We start from the raw sequence: 21,797 nt of genomic DNA on the forward strand, positions 1-21,797 counted from the left end.
CCAGTTTTGATCGCCTGAGGGGGTTGGAGAGGAATATTCCAGCATTTTTTCCCTAATTGGCCCTGGGTTTTTTCTCTTTTATTGCCTCTCCCAGGAGATTACATGGCTGTGGGGAGAGGAAGAGGGGGTGGGAAGTGTCCAGTCATCATGGTGTGTGGGGAAGGCTTGATGGGTCATCAATTTCATATCATGTATGAAGTAATAGTTTCTCTAGCAGCTATGTATGACATGAATCATGATATAAATGATATATAGAACCAAAGGTGACATGAGGAAAAACTTTTTTACATAGTGAGTGGTTAGGATCTGGAATGCACTGCCAGTGGCGGCAGAATCAATCATGGCCTTCAAAAGGGAACTGGATAAGTACTTGAAAGGAAAAAATTTGCAGGTCTACGGGGATAGGACGGGAGAGTGGGACTAACTGGATTGCTCTTGCATACAGCCGGCGCGGACTCGATGGGCCAAATGGCCTCCTTCTGTGCTGTAACCTTTCTATGATTCTATGATAAATATATGTAGTTGTTGGCTTATAAATATGGATCAGAACATACATGGTAATTGAGGGATTTAGATTGCTTCATTAACATTTTTTTTCTGGGGTTGTGGTGGGGAGTGTAAAATAAAGATAATAACAATTTTCCTGTTGTTCCTCATAACATGGGATTGACATCTCCAGTGCCAGGCAGCACTGAGCTGTCAACGAAAGAGAAACATTCTTTGGTACCAAGCAATCAGTTCCCACCAGTGCTAATGGGGACTGGCAATCCCTTAAGCAACACAGGGTGTTGGCCCATCCTTCCCTGTCCTCCTAGAGGCTTTCATGAGCTAACTTTGTGGATGCAAAGTTGCTTCAGGGAGCTCCCTGCCTCAGCTAGCATAAGATCATTTCAGTGGCTCAGCTGCGTGATGCTGAGCCACTTAAAAGATTTCCTTGCTAAGGAGCAAGTTTAGTGGCGAGCAAAATAGGTTTTCTTGCTCCACTTTTTAGATAGAATTCTTTTAGAATTACTTACAATTTACAGCACAGCAACAGGCTATTTGACTCAACAGCTCTATGCCAGTTTTTATGCTCCACACGAGCCTCCTCCCACCCTATCAGCATTACCTTCTATTTCTTTCTCCCTCATGTACTTATCCAGCTTCCTCTTAAATACATCCAAGCTATTCACTTCAACCACTCCATGTGGTAGCAAGTTCCACATTCTTACTGCTCTTTGGGTAAAAATGGTTCTCCTGAATTCCATATTGGATTTGTTAATATCATAATAGGTACAGGAGGAGACCATTCTGCCCATTGTGCCTGTGCCGGCTCTTTGAAAGAGCTATCCAATTCGTCCCATTCCCCTGCCCTTTCCCCATAACCTTGTAATTTTTTTCTCTTCAAGTATTTATCCAATTCCCTTTTGAAAGTTACTATTGAATCTGCTTCCACCACCCTTTCAGGCAGTGCATTCCAGATCATAACAACGCATTGAGTAAAAAAAAATGTTTCCTCTTGTCGCCTCTGGCTCTTTTGCCGATCACCTTAAATCTGTGTCCTCTGGTTACTGATCCTACTGCCACTGGAAACAGTTTCTCCTTATTTACTCTATCAAAACATTCATGATTTTGAACATCTCTATCAAATCCCCCCTTAACCTTCTCTGTTCTAAGTAGAACAACACCAGTTTCTCCAGTCTTTCCACACAACTGAAGTCCCTCATCCCTGGTACCATTCTAGTAAATCTCTTTTGCACCCTCTCTAAGGCCTTGACATCCTTCCTAAAGTGTAGTGCCCAGAATTGAACACAATACTCCAGCTGAGGCCTAACCAGCGTTTTATAAAGGTTTAGTGTAAGTTCCTTGATTTTGTACTCTATACTCCTATTTATAAAGCCCAGGATCCCATATGCTTTTTTAACAGCCTTCTCAACTTGTCCTGCCACCTTCAAAAATTTGTGTATGTGCATCCCCAGGTTTCTCCGTTTCTGCACACCCTTTAAAATTGGACCATTTAGTTTATATTGCCTCTCCTCATTCTTTCTGCCTAAAACTATCACTTCACACTTCTCTGCGTTTAATTTCATCTGCCACATGTCTGCCCATTTCACCAGTCTGTCCACGTCCTCCTGAAGTCTGTTACTATCCTTCACATTGTTTACTACATTTCCGAATTTTGTGTCATCTGCAAACTTTGAAATTATACCCTCTATATCCAAGACTAGGTCATTAACGTACATCAAAAAGAGCAGTGGTCCTTATACTGACCTCTGGGGAACACCACAGTATACTTCCCTCCAGTCTGAAAAACAACCGTTCAACACTACTCTCTGTTTTCTCTCCCTTAGCCAATTTTGTATTCACGCTGCCACTGTCCCTTTAATCCCATGGGCTTTAATTTTGCTAACAAGTTTATTATGTGCTACTTTATCAAATGCCTTTTGAAGGTCCATACACACATCAAACGCACTACCCTCATCAACCCTCTCTGTTACTTCATCAAAGAACTCAATTAACACGATTTTCCTTCAACAAATCCGTGCCGACTTCCATTTATTATCCCATATTTTTCCAAGAGACAATTCATTTCGTCCTGGATTATTATCTCTAAAAGTTTCCCCACCACCGACGTTAGGCTGACTGGCCTGTAATTGTCGGGTTTATCCCTCTCCCTTTTTTGAACAGGGGTGTAACATTTGCAATCCTCCAGTCCTCTGGCACCATCCCCATATATAAGGAGGATTGGAAGATTGTGCCAGAGCCTCCGCAATTTCCACCCTTACTTCCCTCAGTAACCTAGGATGCATCCCATCTGGGCCGGGTGACTTTTCTACTTTGATAACTGCAAATTTTTTAAGTACCTCCTCTTTATCTATTTTTATCTGATCCAATATCACTATTACCTCCTCCTTTACTGCTACAATGGCAGCATCCTCTTCTCTAGTGACGACGGATGTGAAGTATTCATTTAGTGCCTCAGCCATGTCCTCTGCCTCCACAAGAAAATCTCCTTTTTTGTCCTTAATTGGTCCCACCCTTCCTTTGACTACCCTTTTACTATTTATATGTTTATAAAAGATTTTTGGGTTCCCTTTTATGTTATTTTCTAATCTATTCTCGTACTCTCTCCTTGCCCCTCTTTTTCCCTTTTTTAGATCTCCTCTGCACTTTCTGTATTCAGCCTGGTTCTCTACTGTATTATGAACCATACATTTGTCATAAGTCTCCTTTTTCTGTTTCCTTTGAATCTCAATATCTTGAATCATCCAGGAAGCTCTAGCTTTGGATGCCCTTCCTTTTCCCCTTGTAGGAATGTGACTACTCTGTCCCCGAACCAACTCCTGCTTTAAAGCCTCCTATTGTTCAATTACTGTTTCGCCTGCCAATTTTTGATTTCAATCCATTGATCAGTAACTATTTTCCACCAGTAAGGAGTTGGAAAATCTTGGTTCTTAGATCTCCTTGAGATGAATAAAAATCAACCTGTGACCCAACTTCACAGAATGACTAGATTTGGCACTGTGCTTTAATGAAACAGTGCTTGGTAGCAATGCTTTTGAGAGGAACACTCTGAACTCAAAGTTTTTACAATGCAAAATGGAGGAAATTTTCAATGTATGATAACTAGTTTGACCTTGTTAATTGTGATGTTCCTCTGGTTTTACTATGCTTTTACACCTTGCTGAAGCTTCAAACTCAAGCCCAGCATTATTAGAGTGCATGTGGTGGCTCCTTTGGCCTCTTATTTGTCTAGCAATGATATAGAACCATAGAACCATAGAAAAGATACAGCACAGAAGGGGGCCATTTGGCCCATCGTATCCGTGCCGGCTCGAAGAACAACCAGGTGCCCATTCTAATCCCTCCTTCCAGCACCTGGTCCGTAGCCCTGCAGCTCAGCACTTTAGGTGCAGGTCCCTGTAATTTTTAAAAGAGTTGAGGTTCCTTGCCTCTACCACCAATTCGGGCAGCGAATTCCATACACCCACCACCCTCTGGGTAAAAAAGTTTTTCCTCATGTCCCCTCTAATCCTTCCGCCAATCAGCTTAAATCTGTGTCCTCTAGTTCTTGAACTCTCCGCTAGGGGAAACAGGTACTTCCTGTCTACTCTATCTAGGTCCCTCATAATTTTGTACACCTCAATCAAGTCTCCCCTCAGCCTCCTCTGCTCCAAGGAAAACAACCCCAGCCTATTCAATCTCTCCTCGTAGCTGCAATTTTCAAGCCCTGGCAACATTCTTGTAAATCTTCTCTGCACTCTCTCCAGAGCAATTACGTCCTTCCTGTAATGTGGTGACCAGAACTGCGCACAATACTTCAGCTGTGGCCTTACCAGCGTTTTATACAGTTCCATCATTACATCCCTGCTTTTGTATTCTATACCTCGGCTAATAACGGAAAGCATTCCCTATGCCTTCTTCACAACCTTATCTACCTGTACTGCCACCTTCAGGGACCTGTGCACATGCACTCCAAGGTCTCTCACTTCCTCTACCCCTCTCAATATATTCCCGTTTACTACGTATTCCCTTTTACTGTTTGCCCTCCCTAAGTGCATTACTTCACACTTCTCCAGGTTGAACTCCATTTGCCACTTTTCCGCCCACTCCACCAACCAACCCATTGATATCTTCTTGGAGTCTACAGCTATCCTCTTCACTATCAACTACACGGCCAATTTTTGTGTCATCTGCAAATTTGCCAATCATGCCCCCTACATTCAAGTCCAAATCATTAATATATACCACAAACAGCAAGGGACCCAACACTGAGCCCTGTGGCACACCATTGGAAAGGGATTTCCATTCACAAAGACATCCATTGACTTTTACCCTTTGTTTCCTGTTTCTGAGCCAATTTTGGATTCAATTCACCACATTTCCCTGTATCCCATGGGCTTTTACCTTTCTGACCAGTCTGCCATGTGGGACCTTGTCAAATGCCTTACTAAAATCCATGTAGACAACATCCACTGCACTGCCCTCATCAATCCTCCTTGTCACTTCCTGAAAGAATTCAATCAGATTTGTAAGGCATGACCTTCCCTGAACAAATCCATGCTGACTATCCCTGATTAAACCATGCCTTTCCAAGTCACAGTTTATCCTATCTCTCAGTATTGATTCTAATAGTTTGCCCGCCACCGAGGTAAGACTGACTGGCTATGATTGTTCGGCCTTTCCCTCGTACCCTTTTTAAACAATGGTACTACATTTGCAGTCTTCCAGTCCTCCGGTACCTCCCCTGTATCTAGTGAGGATTGGAAAATGATCCTTAGAGCATCCGCTATTTCCTCCCTGGCTTCCTTCAATAGCCTAGGAAACAATCCATCTGGCCCTGGTGACTTATTAACTTTCAAGGATTTCAGTCCCTCTAGTACTTCCTCTCTCGTTATGTTTATCTTATCCAATACTTCACACCTCTCCTCTTTAACTACTACGTCCGGATCATCCCTTTCCTTTGTGAATACGGAGACAAAATATTCATTTAAAACCCTACCCACATCCTCTGCTTCGACACACAAGTTACCCTTATCATCCCTGATCGGTCCCACCTTTTCCTTAGCTATCCTCTTGTTCTTAATGTATTGATAAAACATCTTTGGGTTTTCTTTAATCTTACTAGCTAATATCTTTTCATGCCCTCTCTTTGCTTTCCTTATTTCCTTTTTTACGTCATCCCTGTACTTTCTATACTCCTCTAGACTTTCTGCAGTATTTAGTTTTCTGTGACAGTCATAAGCTTTCATTTTCTGCTTTATCTTGCCCCGTGTACTTCTAGACAACCAGGGGGTTCTAAATTTGGCAGTGCCACCCTTTTTCTTTGAGGGGACGTGTCTGCATTGTACCTGTAGAATTTCACTTTTTAGTGCCTCCCAGTGGCTTGCCACTGATTTCTCCTGAAGTAGTTGTGTCCAGTCCACTTCTGCCAAATCACCTCTTAGTTCTGTAAAATTTGCCTTCCCTCAATTTAAAACATTTACTCCTGATTTAACTCTGTCCATTTCCATAAGAATGCTAAAATTAACTGATTTGTGGTCACTATCCCCAATATGGTCATCCACTGTCACTTCACCCACTTGCCCATCTTCATTTCCCAGGACTAAATCTAGAATTGTATCCCCTCTTGGGCTTGTCACGTACTGGCTAAAAAAGTTCTCCTGGACAGCGATCAAGAATTTTGAGCCCTCTGTGCCCCTCACACTGTTTGAATCCCAGTTGATGTTAGGGTAGTTGAAGTTCCCTACTATTATTGCCCTCTTATTTTTGCACTCAGAAATTTGCCTACATAATTGTTCTTCCATCTCCCTTTCGCTATTCGGGGGTCTATAGTACACTCCTAGTAGTGTGACTGCCCCTTTTTTATTTCTTAGCTCAACCCATATGGCCTCGATTTATGATCCATTTAGCATATCATCCCTTCTCACAACTGTAATTGATTCTTTAACCAATAATGCTACCCCCCCCTCCTTTTTTATCATGCACTCTATCCTGCCTGAAAACTCGATATCCAGGGATATTGAGCTGCCTATTATCCCCCTCTTTAAGCCAGGTTTCCGTTATAGCAATGATATCATGCTGCCATGTGTCGATCTGTGCCCTTAGCTCATCTGCTTTGTTTGTAATACTCCTTGCATTGAAGTATATACTCTTTAACCCCGACAAATTCCTGTGTTGAACACTATTTAACCTTTGCTTCTTTTGCCTTTCTGAGTCGCTAACTATGTCACTAACTGGTTTTCTACTTCCCATTTCCTGGTCTAAATTTGTCCTATCTGTACCTGCTCTTTGATTCCCATCCCCCTGCCATACTAGTTTAAACCCTCCCCAACAGAACTAGCAAATGCCCCCGCGAGGATATTGGTCCCGGTTCTGCTTGGGTGCAACCCGTCCAGCTTGTACAGGTCCCGCCTTTCCCAGAATTGGTCCCAATGCCTCAGGAATTTAAACCCCTCTCTCCTACACCATCTCTCAAGCCACACATTCATCTGGTCTATTCTCCTATTTCTGCTCTCGCTAGCATGTGGCACCGGGAGTAATCCTGAGATCACCACCTTAGAAGTCCCGCTTTTTAATTTATTTCCTAACTCCCTATATTCTACTTGCAGGACCTCATCTCTTTTTTTACTGATGTTGTTGGTACCGATATGGACCACGACCTCTGGCTGTTCACCCTCCCCCTTCAGAATGTCCTGCAGCTGCTCCGTGACATCCTTGACCCTAGCACCAGGGAGGCAACATACCATCCTGGAGTCACGTCTGCGGCCGCAGAAATGCCTATCTGTTCCCCTTATGATGGAATCCCCTAACACTATTGCCCTCCCATTCTTTTTCCTCCCCTCTTGTGCAGCTGAGTCACTCGTGGTGCCACGGTCTTGGCTCTTGCTGCATTCCCCTGTTAAGCCATCTCCCCCAACAATATCCAAAGCGGAATATCTGTTTGAGAGGGAGATGGCCCCAGGGGACTCCTGCTCTACCTGCCTAATCCTTTTACTCTGCCTATATCACTGTTTGAGAACATTCTTTGTTCTTTCCATTTATGAATGGAGCCTGGAAAAATCAGGATTTTTATTTGTGTCTCTCATACATGCCAACCTCATCTTACACAATCTAGTCTTTCTTTTATATGAATTTACATTCTTCCCCTTTGAGGTAAGTGGCTGTCTATGACATTGAATTTCTGACTTTAAAAAAGAGCCAATGCTACTTGTTCTGGCATTGGCTTATAAATTGAGTGGTCTCCAACTCATCATGGTAGATTAATCCACGTAGCATAATATCAGACTGTCAGTGGACCTCTCACCCAGAATTCCCCCCTCCCAAGATTGTGCCACAGTTTCTTGTCTCTCGGGATGCTATGGTGCCGAATACTTATTCCGTAACGTAACCTTCAGAAGTAAACATGATTCCACTATCTTGATGAATGTATCCATTCTATACTCATAGAATCAAAAAGTCTGCATTTTAGACAATTATTTGTTCCTTGTAGCAAATTAAACCAGTTACCAAAAAGCATATTGCTAAGTGGATATAAGTGATGATAGAATGTATTTTGTATTGTTAGCAATTGTAACATAGAAGTTCCTTCTAACTGACCCATTTCAGAGATTAATGTGAAAAGAATGGCTTTGGAGTCATGCATAAGACAGACTTGCCGAGCAGCCCTCACTCGCTTGTGAGGGGATTACAGTTTAGATTTTTTGGCAAAGGGGATATGCTTTTCAGTACCTCAGTTCTAAATGCTGGTCATAGCTAAATGATAGAGTCGTCATTGTCTATTTTAGGCATTATTGTGCTAAAATCCATTGGTATAGAGAAGCTGAATGATTGGGAGGAAATTTTGATTGCCGCCTATGGTGTGCTCTTCCTCAACTTTGGACATATTTTATCTTCCCCAAGCCCCTGACCTTCTCATTTCTTTCGCCAATTTGGAATGCTTGGAAAATTGCCATATGTAAATATTTGGTACATTTTGCAATCTCTGGAAAATACTACTGAATCTTCTTTGCTGCTCCTTTGGTTAAAAAAGAACCGGAGAGCAGAAATGTAATTATAGGAAGAGACAGAATGATGTGATGTGTGCAAGATCATCACCTTCGAAGTTGTAAAGGCACTACAGCACTGCATCATCTTATATCCATTAATAACCTATATTCAAAACATAATGAAGACTACTGTAGATAAGTTAACTCTTCAATGCAGAAATTCTACAGTTCTCAAAAGGTCTCATACATATAATCACATTTTACAGCAAAAATAAGAATAAAATCTTCACATGTTCAATTGCAAATGTTTTAGTTAAATAAAGAGATCTCCCAGTACTAATGTTGGATACCATCTCATTTATAGGCCTTGGATAAGATGGAGGGTGAGTGGGAAAATATTTTGTTTGATGTGGCACCATACAAAGAAACAGGAACATTTATCTTGAAAAGTCCAGATGAAGCTTCTCAGTTACTGGATGATCATATTGTCATGACACAAAGCATGTCCTTCTCACCCTTCAAGAAGGCATATGAGGCAAGAATCAACAGTTGGGAAAACAAACTACGCATGACCCAGGTGAGACTCACTTGGATATGTATTCGAGCAAGAATTTCTGGGAATGCATGCAATCTATGCAGATTTATATGTTGACTTGTCAATAATCCAATAACCTAGTCAATAGAAAAGGGAAAGAAGGTAAATCTGGTCTTCCATATCTTATAAGAAAGCCATTAGATTCTACCTGGCCTTTCCATGAAGACCTGGTCAAAATTAGAAGCACGCACTTAAGTGAATTGAGCAATTCTATTTATAGCTGGTATTTCTGGTAAAGATTACATTATATTTGTATTCCATGTTGTTTTAGGATGTCCTGGAGGAGTGGCTGCTGTGTCAGAGGTCCTGGCTTTACCTGGAACCTATCTTCAGTTCTGAGGACATCAACAGACAGCTGCCAGTGGAAAGTAAACGATACCATACCATGGAGCGGTTATGGATAAATATTATGAAAAATGCGGATGAAAACAGAGTGGTAATGTTGCTTTTGTGCTTTTGTTGTTGACAAAATGCTCCCTCTTTTTAATGATCTTGTTATACTCAATCCTTTCTTGACCTAATCCACCATGCACCATCCCTACTTGAGAAGGTGGACAAGTAACCTGCTCCGAGGCCTTTGCCAATCTTGCTGTGAAACCAGCTGCTTGACGTTTGTGGCAGTGCTCTGGGGTGCCTTTCTCTTCTTATGGAACATAGGAACAGGAGTAGGCTATTCAGCCCCTCGAGCCTGTTCCACCATTCAATGTGATCACGGCTGAGGTGTGACCTAACTCCATATACCTGCCTTAGCCCCATATCGCTTAATACCTTTGGTTAACAAAAATCTATCAATCCCAGATTTAAAATTAACAATTGAGCTAGCATCAACTGCCATTTACGGAAGGGAGTTCCAAACTTCTACCACCCTTTGCGTGTAGAAGTGTTTCCTGACTTCACTCCTGAAAGTCCTGGCTCTAATTTTTAGGCTATGTCCCCTAGTCCTAGACTCCCCAACCAGCGGAAATAATTTCTATCTATCTACCCTATCAGTTCCCCTTAATAGCTTGAAAACTTCGATTAAATCACCCCTTAATCTTCCAAATTCCAGGGAATATAACCCTAGTTTGTGTAATCTCACCTCATAATTTAACCCTTGGAGTCCAAGTACTATTCCAATAAATCTACGCTGCACTCCCTCCAAGGCCAATATATCCTTCCTAAGGTGCGGTGCCCAGAACGGAACACAATACTCCAGATGTGGTCTAACCAGGGCTTTGTACAGCTGTAGCATAACTTCTACCCCCTTGTATTCTAGTCCTCTAGATATAAAGGCCAGCATTCCATTAGCCTTTTTGATTATTTTCTGTACCTGTCCATGACATTGTAATGGTCTATGTACACGGACTCCTAAGTCTCTTTGGACCTCCATTGTTTCGAGCTTTTCACCATTCAGAAAGTACTCTGATCTATCCTTTTTAGGTCCAAAGTTGCCTCACACTTGCCTACATTGAAATCCATTTGCCACAGTTTTGCCCATTCACTTAATCTATTAATATCTCTCTGTAATTTTATGCTTCCATCTACACTGCTTACAATGCTGCCTATCTTTGTGACATTGGCAAACTTGGATATGTGGCTCTCGATCCTGTCATCTAAGTTGTTAATAAATACAGTGAATAGTTGAGGCCCCAACACAGATCCCTGTGGGACACCCCTTGTCACATCCTGATAATTTGAGTACCTGCCCATTGTCTCTACTCTCTGTCTCCTGCTGCTCAGCCAATTTCCTGACCAGGTCAATAATTTGCCCTCAATTCCCTGAGCTTCAACTTTAGCTAACAGTCTCTTATGAGGGACTTTATTGAATGTCTAGCTTCCATTTAGTGTTTCCGCATGGCAGTAAGTTACTACTCCTCCTTCTGTTGGCTACCATGGATTCTAATTGGAATGAGTGTGGAATAAAAGGCAAACTGAGATGACTAATGAGCCTGGACATATCTGTGAGCGATTATCATACCAACGCTCAACACACTGTTACCCTATTCCCCTCTCTGTTATTTTAAAGAGGTGCTAACCGAGTTAAAATTTCCAGGGTTTCATGTTTACATTATTATTATCTTGATTAATATAACCAGCTTGCTACCTTATTTATGGCTGGTTATGAAGTCTCTTTGAAATATAAAAAAAAAATCACTGAAGCCTGCCATGTATTTTCTATTTCATCAGTTAGTCAACAGTACAAATCTGCCTTGAATTTACAAATAATTGGAACAAATGTCAACTGTATGAGGAGGCCACAATTGCCTAATATTTGTATAAGTTGCTTTGATGAGTGCAGATCTTTTAAAAAGAATAATCAACAATAAACAGTTTATTGGTAGTTTGGTGTTGGAGTTTGCACTGCAGAATCCTCCACAACAGCTTCAGACTATCTATTCAAAATGTTGAGAAGACCCAGCCATTGGAAAGAATGTCAATTGCAATATTACAAGTACAATTTTCTGTTACCAGGGTATTTATACTGCTTAGCAGCAGCCTCTAAGGATGGCAGAAATTAGAGTAATATAGTAGTTTAAGGACAGTGAGTTCGCAAGGGGACTCTAAGGTACCAGTCACAGTAGAACTTTTGGCAGTCAAATTGGCGCAGATCCAGTAGTTCCCAACCTTATCATTAGTAACTAGTTGGAACATAGTGTGCTACCTAGAGTGACTCCGGATCCAACAAGACCTCAAATTTAAAATTCTCATCCTTGTTTTCAAATCCCTCCATGGCCTCACCCCTCCCTATCTCTGTAACCTCCTCCAGCCCTACAACCCTCCGAGATCTCTGCATTCCTCCAATTCTAGCCTCTTGTGCTTTCCTGATTTCCTTCACTCCTCCGTTGGCGGCCATGCCTTCAGCTGTCTGAGCCCTAAGCTCTGGAATTCCCTCCCTAAACCTCTCCGTCTCTCTACCTCTCCTCCTTTAAGACGATCCTTAAAACCTACCTCTTTGACCAAGCTTTTGGTCACTTGGCCTAATATCTCCTTATGTGGCTCGGTGTCAAATTTTGTCTGATAACGCTCCCATGAAGCGCTTTCAGATGTTTTGCTATGTTAGACAGCAGAACAGGAATGAGAGCCCATTCAAGATTTGAATAAAAAAGCTCAACATGAGTCACAAGTCACTGGACAACTGCCGTCAAACAAAAAATTTGCAAAAAACTTCCTGTGGAAATGGCCTGGACCAAGACTGTGCATGTAAGGTGCCAAGAGCTTGACAAAAACTTCAACAGTGTTGTCATACTACGGAGGCCACATCAGATGAAAATTGTTCAGTTGGAGCTTGAGAAAGCAGGAGGTAGGGGACACAGTGGACTTGGTAAAAACAGCCCATTCCGGTGTAAGTCAGAGCCAATGTGACTTCTCAGTGACCTCAACACGAGAGAAGACAAAGGCATACCCAATCCTATCCGACAAAACTGACTGTTATTGAAATTGACCTCTGTGATCATGGGCTTGGATAGGGGGGAGACATTGCTGGTGGGGGGAGACATTGCTGGTGGGGGTGACATTGCTGGTGGGGGGAGACATTGCTGTGGGGGGGGGAGACATTGCTGGGGGGGAGAGACATTGCTGGTGGGGGTGACATTGCTGGTGGGGGGAGACATTGCTGTGGGGGGGGGAGACATTGCTGGGGGGGAGACATTGCTGGGGGGGGAGACATTGCTGGGGGGGAGACATCGCTGGGGGGGGCAGACATTGCTGGGTGGGGGGGACATTGCTGGGGGCGGAGACATCGCTGGTGGGGGGAGACATCGCTGGGGGTGGCAGACATTGCTGGGGGCGGAGACATCGCTGGTGGGGGGAGACATTGCTGGGGGGGGCAGACATTGCTGGGGGGGGACATTGCTGGGGGTGGGGAGAGACATCGCTGGGGGAGGGAGACATCACTAGGGGGGCAGACATCGTTGGGGGAGGGAGACATCTCTAGGGGGGCAGACATCACTGGGGGAGGAATGCATCGCTGGGAGGGTGGAGACATCGCTGCGGGGGGCAGACATCACTAGGGGGGCAGACATCACTGGGGGAGGGAGGCCTCGCTGGGGGTGTGGAGACATCGCTGCGGGGGAGACATCACTAGGGGGGCAGACATCGCTGGGGGGAGACATCACTAAGGGGGCAGACATCGCTGGGGGAGGGAGGCATCACTAGGGAGGGCAGATATCGCTGGGGGGGAGACATCGCTGAGGGAGGGAGGCATCTCTGGAGGGGTGGAGACATTGCTGGGGGGGGAGACATTATGGAGGGGAGTCATCGCGGGGTGGGTCAGCAGATGGCGGGGAGTCGGCAGATGGCGGGGGATCGGCAGATGGTGGGTGGGAGGACGCGGGCGAAAGTTCTCCTGCTCCTCCTGGCCCACAAACAGAGCTGGAAAAGCACTTACCCGCTGGATCCAATAGCTCTCGCCTCCCTTCAGCTGCTAGTTCCCCAAGCCCTGGGAAATCCGGTCTGCAACCGTTAAATTTAAATGACTGCCAAAATCTGAGGAACACATCCTCATTAACATATGATAATGATGAATATGCCTCTCCAGACCAGGTCACTCGGCCGTCCACCAACCCACCGTGATTAAACCGGTTGGGTCGGGTTTCACATTTTTAGCAATTTAATTCCACCACTGACCCTCTCCCACCCGTCATGGGGGGTTAAAATTCCCCCACCGTGTACTTCCATCATTTTTTGTTGTTATTTACACGATAACGGGGTAGAAATCTTTACTTTCTTTCTCATGTTGCTACTTATACACACGCACACACACAATCAGTTAAAGATAGGTAGTTGTCTTCACAGTTATAATCACATAAAAAGGAATCAAATAAATGATAAAGGTAATTGGCTAGAGCATCATATTTTACATAATGGCTAATCCTTTTGATTTAATAAACTCAAGGGTAGACATTAGTGTTAATGATGTCATCGTATAAACGCTTAGCACACTGTATCAAATTCTTCTTCCATTCTTGTACCATTTGTACAATAACATCACTAACAGTAATCTCCAAGGCTTAGATTTCTACTTGCTATTACAATACTTCACTAGGGAAAAATCTATTACAGTGTAAATAAAATGACCTGTTATTGCTTGTGATTGCTTGTTGATTGACATTTTGGCCTCTTTCCACAGGTTATTGATTTATGTCCGGATGGAAGGCTGTTGGAGAACTTGCGTGAATGTAACAAACAGCTGGACCTTGTGCAGAAAGGTCTCAGTGAATATCTGGAGACAAAGAGAGCTTCTTTCCCAAGGTAAGGGAGTTCACTTTCCTTTCAATATCAAGGAACTGTGAGAAAGAGTATGTTCATTTTTCTGGAGCAGTTGACAAGAGAGGTTACTGAGTAGAACTCCTGTTTCATTTCTGAGTAAAATGGGAAATGAGACGCTAAGTTATGAAAACAAACTCACTGAAATTGTTTTATTGGAGAAAATTAGATTAGGTGGGTGCAAAGAAGGTAGAAGGGCTCCTTAAAAAAAGTTGAGCAACATTTGATTAAGCCACGAAACTCCATGAAACTGGACTACAATGAAGAGTAAACTTGGAGTACACCTGTAAAACAATCACTTGGAACAATAATAACACTATCAATAAAGACGAATAGTTGGATTAGTGCAATACAATATTGGAAAATGTGAGGTTATGCACTTTGGCAGGAAAAATCAGAGAGCAAGTTATTATCTTAATGGCGTGAAACTGGAAAGTACTGCAGTACAAAGGGATCTGGGGGTCCTAGTGCAAGAAAATCAAAAAGTTAGTATGCAGGTGCAGCAGGTGATCAAGAAGGCCAACGAATGTTGGCTTTTATTGCTAGGGGGATAAAATATAAAAACAGGGAGGTATTGCTGCAGTTATATAAGGTATTGGTGAGACCGCACCTGGAATACTGCATACAGTTTTGGTCTCCATACTCAAAAAAAGACATACTTGCTCTCGAGGCAGTACAAAAAAGGTTCACTCAGTTAATCCCGGGGATGAGGGGGCGGACATATGAGGAGAGGTTGAGTAGATTGGGACTCTACTCATTGGAGTTCAGAAGAATGAGAGGCGATCTTATTGAAACATATAAGATTGTGAAGGGGCATGATCGGGTGGATGCGGTAAGGATGTTCCCAAGGATGGGTGAAACTAGAACTAGGGGGCATAATCTTAGAATAAGGGGCTGCTCTTTCAAAACTGAGATGAGGAGAAACTTCTTCACTCAGAGGGTAGTAGGTCTGTGGAATTTGCTGCCCCAGGAAGCTGTGGAAGCTACATCATTAAATAAATTTAAAACAGAAATAGACAGTTTCCTAGAAGTAAAGGGAATTAGGGGTTACGGGGAGCGGGCAGGAAATTGGACATGAATTTAGATTTGAGGTTAGGATCAGATCAGCCATGATCTTATTGAATGGCGGAGCAGGCTCGAGGGGCCGATTGGCCTACTCCTGCTCCTATTTCTTATGTTCTTATGTTCTTATTACAAACAGAGCTCTAATATGACATACCAGTCCTGAATGTGCTCATTAGGTACTGACAAAAAAGGTTCAATCTCCTTTTAGACCACAACTGAGCCAGTATTTCTTAGTATGTGTCAGCTGGGGTTCAATGGTAGCACTCTCACCTATGAGTCAAAAAGTTGTGGGTTCGAGCTCCACTTCAGAGACTCGAGCACAAAATCTGGACTGACACTCCAGTGCTGCACTGTCGGAGGTGCCGTCTTTTGGATGAGACGTTAAACTGAGGCCCCGTCTGCTCTCTCAGGTGGACGTATTGATACCACTGTGTCATCTATACTCTTCAAGTGGATCCCTTGAAGAGTGTAGAGATTGCCGGAGTAGAGTTAAGAGAGAAATCAGGAGGGCAAAAAGGGGATATGAGATTGCTTTGGCAGATAAGGCAAAGGAGAATCCAAAGAGCTTCTACAAATACATAAAGGGCAAAAGAGTAACTAGGGAGAGAGTAGGGCCTCTTAAGGATCAACAAGGTCATCTATGTGCAGAACCACAAGAGATGGGTGAGATCCTAAATGAATATTTTGCATCGGTATTTACGGTTGAGAAAGGCATGGATGTTAGGGAACTTGGGGAAATAAATAGTGATGTCTTGAGGAGTGTACATATTACAGAGAGGGAGGTGCTGGAAGTCTTAACGCGCATCAAGGTAGATAAATCTCCGGGACCTGATGAAATGTATCCCAGGACGTTATAGGAGGTTAGGGAGGAAATTGCGGGTCCCCTAGCAGAGATATTTCAATCATCGACAGCTACAGGTGAGGTGCCTGAAGATTGGAGGGTAGCAAATGTTGTGCCTTTGTTTAAGAAGGGCGGCAGGGAAAAGCCTGGGAACTACAGACCGGTGAGCCTGACATCTGTAGTGGGTAAGTTGTTAGAGGGTATTCTGAGAGACAGGATCTACGGGCATTTGGAGAGGCAGGGACTGATTAGGAACAGTCAGCATGGTTTTGTGAGAGGAAAATCATGTCTCACAAATTTGATTGAGCTTTTTGAAGGGGTAACCAAGAAGATAGATGAGGGCTGTGCAGTAGACATGGTCTACATGGACTTTAGCAAAGCCTTTGACAAGGTACCGCATGGTAGGTTGTTACATAAGGTTAAATCTCACGGGATCCAAGGTGAGGTAGCCAATTGGATACAAAATTGGATTGACGACAGAAGACAGAGGGTGGTTGTAGAGGGTTGTTTTTCAAACTGGAGGCCTGTGACCAGCGGTGTGCCTCAGGGATCGGTGCTGGGTCCGCTGTCATTTGTTATTTGTATTAATGATTTGGATGAGAATTTAGGAGGCATGGTTAGTAAGTTTGCAGATGACACCAAGATTGGTGGCATTGTGGCCAGTGAAGAAGGTTATCTAGGATTGCAACGGGATCTTGATAAATTGGGCCAGTGGGCCGATGAATGGCAGATGGAGTTTAATTTAGATAAACATGAGGTGATGCATTTTGGTAGATCGAATCGGGCCAGGACCTACTCCGTTAATGGTAGGGCGTTGGGGAGAGTTATAGAACAAAGAGATCTAGGAGTACAGGTTCATAGCTCCTTGAAAGTGGAGTCACAGGTGAATAGGGTGGTGAAGAAGGCATTCAGCATGCTTGGTTTCATTGGTCAGAACATTGAATACAGGAGTTGGGATGTCTTGTTGAAGTTATACAAGACATTAGTTAGGCCACACTTGGAATACTGTGTACAGTTCTGGTCACCCTATTATAGAAAGGATATTATTAAACTAGAAAGAGTGCAGAAAAGATTTACTAGGATGCTACCGGGACTTGATGGTTTGACTTATAGGGAGAGGTTAGACAGACTGGGACTTTTTTCCCTGGAGAGTAGGAGGTTTAGGGGTGATCTAATAGAAGTCTATAAAATAATGAGGGCCATAGATAAGGTCGATAGTCAAAATCTTTTCCCAAAGGTAGGGGAGTCTATAACGAGGGGGCATAGATTTAAGGTGAGAGGGGAGAGATACAAAAGGGTCCAGAGGGGCAATTTTTTCACTCAAATGGTGGTGAGTGTCTGGAACGAGCTGCCAGAGGCAGTAGTAGAGGCGGGTACAATTTTGTCTTTTAAAAAGCATTTGGACAGTTACATGGGTAAGATGGGTATAGAGGGATAAGGGGCAAGTGCAGGCAATTGGGACTAGCTTAGTGGTATAAACTGGGCGACACGGACATGTTGGGCCGAAGGGCCTGTTTCCATGTTGTAAACTTCTATGATTCTATGATTCTATCTAATGAGTTGCACAGTGTCAGCCAATGAGTTGGAGGTGGGCAGGAATTACGGCAGGACTTACAGCAAACAATGGCCCGAAAATTGCTCATGAAATAATGGTGAGGCTAACAGGGCTCACCATTATTTCAGGGCAAATGGAAGACCAAGCTCCGGCGAGCGCACATGCGCAGTCAAACGCGAAAAGCTGGAAATTGCTCCACCATTTGCCCTGCTCATTTGAAAGGCCCTTGGGGAGGACAGCTTGCCGGCTGAATGAATGCACCAGCACGATGTTACTGCACTGCCCAGCTTTAACTAACTAATCTCTCCAGAGAAAAGGTACGCTGAAAAGGTTTAAACTAACTTTTAACGGTATTAATGACTGCCAAACAACCTCTCGGGCACTGAAAATTAACTTTTAAAAATGTGGTGTCTCATTCCTCCCAATATTAATTGTTGTTGGATATTTAAAAAAAATAAAAATGTAAAATTTTACTTTTTTTACTTATTCTTTCTGTCTCTTTTATCTCTGTCTTTTAATCATACTGTCTCCATAGTTTGCTTTCTCTAACTGATTTTATAGTGAATTTACTAATCTAACTGACATTTCCTGGTTCTTACTCTGCGCGGCTTATCAAGGGTGCTTCAGACTGATTGGTTAAGGGGAGAGAGAGATCCTTTCCCTGCTCTCACAGCTCAGAGAAGCCCGGGAAAGACCCCTGCGCTTTGTGCAGGTCTCCACTGAAGCAAATTGGCGCCCAGAAGCTCGCGTAAAGTGCGTGGGTGAGTTAATAACTTACGAGCCGTGGGTGACGTTCGTTCGCCACTCAGCGCAATTTCCGGGCCAATGTATTTTACAGCAAAAAAAAAGTCTATTTACTCAGCAAACAGCAAAGCAAACAAAGTCTATTTACAGAGTATATTTAAAAACATAAGAACATAAGAAATAGGAGCAGGAGTAGGCCATACGGCCCCTCGAGCCTACTCCGCCATTGAATAAGATCATGGCTGATCTTCGACCTCAACTCCACTTTCCCGTGCTATCCCCATATCCCTTGATTCCCTTAGAGCCCAATATACTCAACGACTGAGTATCCACAGCACTCTGGGGTAGAGAATTCCAAATATTCATGACCCGCTGAGTGAAGAAATTCCTCCTCATCTCAGCCCTAAATGTCAGACCCCTTATCCTGAGGCTATGTCACCTAGTTCTAGACTCTCCAGCCAGGGGAAACATCCTCTCAGCATCTACACTGTCAAGACCTCTAAGAATCTTATATGTTTCAATGAGATCACCTCTCATTCTTCTAAACTCCAGAGAATATAGGCCCATTCTACTCAATCTTTCCTCAAAGGACAACCTTTTCATCCCAGGAATCAATCTTGTGAACCTTTGTTGCACCGCATCTAAGGCAAGTAGATCCTTCCTTAGGTAAGGAGACCAAAACTATACATAGTACTCCAGGTGTGGTCTCACCAAAACCCTGTACAATTGCAGCAAGACTTCCTTACTCTTGTGCTCCAAACCCCTTGCAGTAAGGCCAACATACCATTTACCTTCCTAATTGCTTGCTGTACCTGCATGTTATCTTACTGTGTTTCGTGTACAAGGACACCCAACTCTCTGAACACCAACATTTAATAGTTTCTCACCATTTTAAAAATATTTCGTTTTTCTATTTTTCCTACCAAAGTGAATAACCTCACATTTCCCCACATTATACTCCATCTGCCACCATCTTGCCCACACACTTAACCTGTTGCTATCCCTTTGCAGACTCTTTGCGTCCTCCTTAAAGCTTACTTTCTCACTTAGCTTTGTATTGTCAGCAAACTTGGATACATTACACTCGGTCCCTTCATCTAAGTCATTAATATAGACTGTAAACAGCTGAGGCCCAAGCACCAATCGCTGCGGCACTCCACTAGTTAAAACCTGCCAACCCGAAAATGACCCGTTTATTCCTACTGTCTGTTTTCTGTCCGTTCACCAATCCTCAATCCTTGCTAATATATTATCTCCAATCCCATGAGTCCTAATCTTGTGAAACAACCTTGTGTGAAAAGAGTCTGCAGCAAACAGAACTCCTGACCCAAACTGCAGCAATTTCTCCTGATAAAAGCACAGTGATTTCTCCAGCAAAATGCAGTGAGTGGAGGATAGTTACATAATACAAATTACGTGTGTAAAATCAATTCCAGTCACTTAGAACAGTGTGGTCTCCAGGCGTGATTGACGGAGGAATTTCCCAATCATCTCCATTCTGGCCGGGCATAGTGATGTTACTGTATGTTGCCGTAAAAAATCCCATGGCACTATTTTAAAGAAGAGCTGAAATATTCTCCCTGGTATCCTGGCCAATATTTATCCGTCAACCAACATTACTAAAACAGATGATCTGGCCATTTATCTCATTGCTGTTTGTGGGGGTTAGCTGTGCGCAAATTGGCTGCCGCGTTTCCGAAATTACAACAGTGACTTCTCTTCGAAGTACTTCATTGGCTGTAAAATGCTTTGGGACATCCTTAGGTCGTGAAAGGCGCTATATAAATGCAAGTATTTCTTTTTTCTTTTATGTGGAGGATGAGGAACAGAGTTAGATTGGAGCCTTTGGTGGGGCCTTCATTGTTTGAATGGAAGCTTCCTACACATACCAAGCTTCTAACTATGACCTCCTCTGCCATAAAAACATAACATTTTTAGGAACAAGAAAAGGCATCAGGTCCAATAAGCCTATCCCTTTCTTCATAAAGCAGTCCCACCTATCTGTTTTCTCGTGCACTGGGTTGTCTCTTGAATCCATTTATATCTTCCACTTCAGTAACTTATTCCACAACTCTGTTACCTGTTGGATGAAAACGTTTTGCCTGACTTCCCTTCCAACTTTTTAGTTTTTAACTTATGTCCCCTAGTATTTGAACTCTTCACCAAACTGATCAATTTTAAGAATATAGAAAGATACTGGTCTGGAAAAGATCATTGCAGTCTCAAAATTAATAAATACCATACTATATTTCTGATAACCCTTAGTCACTTCTTTCACCAAAAAATTACCCAGCTCATCTTGAACTTGCCAATCATATCCGCTTCCACTGTATCCCTGGACAGTCTATTCTAAACATTCATCACTCTCTGTGTGAAGTAGTTAAATCCTAATTGTATGTTAACCTTCCCTTTCTAAGCCTAAATCTGTGCTTCCTGGTTCAGCAATTGTGGTAATGTCAAACAGTTCATTATGGTTAGTTTATTTATAGCCCTGAGAATCTAGAAAGTTTTAATAATGTTTCTCCTAAACCTTCTTTTCTGCAGTGTTAACATTCACAGCTTCTTTAATTTCTTCTTGAAGCACAGGTGCCTAAACCCCAGTAATGTTTTAATTGTTCTCTGTACACTCTCCAAAGATAAAATGTCCTCACTATTGTATGGTGACCAGATTGTACAAAGTACTGCAGGTGGGGCCAGACCAGTGCTGTATACAAGATCACTGTTATCCCAGGACTTATATTCTCCAGCCATACACCCTAAGATCTTGTTTGCTTTCCCTACTTCAGTCTTTCACTGTGCTGATGATTTCAACAAGCTGTCCTCCAGATTTCTCTCCTGTAGCCTACTACCATTCTTATATTCAAAATCCTTTTTACACTTTCCCAGTCTCATTGCATTGCATTTGTCCACATTAAATAGCGTCTATCACTCACAAGCCCAATTCACCTAAATCAATCCAGATCCCACCAGATTTGGTCCATTTGCTCATGTTATTTGCTGCCCTACCATCTCCCCCTCCCCTCCCGTTTTGTATTTCAGCAAACTTACACAGCTTTGTTTTATCTATTTCCTTCCTTTGTCCTCTGTTGATGTGTAGAGACATGGGGAATTTCGAACAGATATCATGGGGTCGATATAAAACCCCCACCACGACGGACGGGAGCAGGTCGGGGGGAGGGTTGGGGGAGGAGGGGTTAAATCATCAAATTAGCAAAACCTGGCCCTAGCCTGCCGCGTATGTACCCGTTTCCATTTTTACCGCGGCGGATAGTGGGGCATCCAAGC

General features: G+C 43.1%; 1 protein-coding gene across 1 annotated transcript in view; it reads left to right on the forward strand.

Moving 5' to 3' along the window:
- dnah1 (dynein, axonemal, heavy chain 1) overlaps nucleotides 1-21,797 on the forward strand; it is a 333,655-nt gene that overhangs the window by 77,652 nt on the left and 234,206 nt on the right. The window contains exons 21-23 of the mRNA XM_067999000.1: nucleotides 8,833-9,045; nucleotides 9,335-9,499; nucleotides 14,171-14,292. Of these exons, the coding sequence (XP_067855101.1) occupies nucleotides 8,833-9,045; nucleotides 9,335-9,499; nucleotides 14,171-14,292 (500 nt within the window). The remainder of the gene's footprint in view (nucleotides 1-8,832; nucleotides 9,046-9,334; nucleotides 9,500-14,170; nucleotides 14,293-21,797) is intronic.

The sequence above is a fragment of the Heptranchias perlo genome, chromosome 17 (genome assembly GCF_035084215.1).
Source record: "Heptranchias perlo isolate sHepPer1 chromosome 17, sHepPer1.hap1, whole genome shotgun sequence".
NCBI classification, from domain to species: Eukaryota; Metazoa; Chordata; class Chondrichthyes; order Hexanchiformes; family Hexanchidae; genus Heptranchias; species Heptranchias perlo.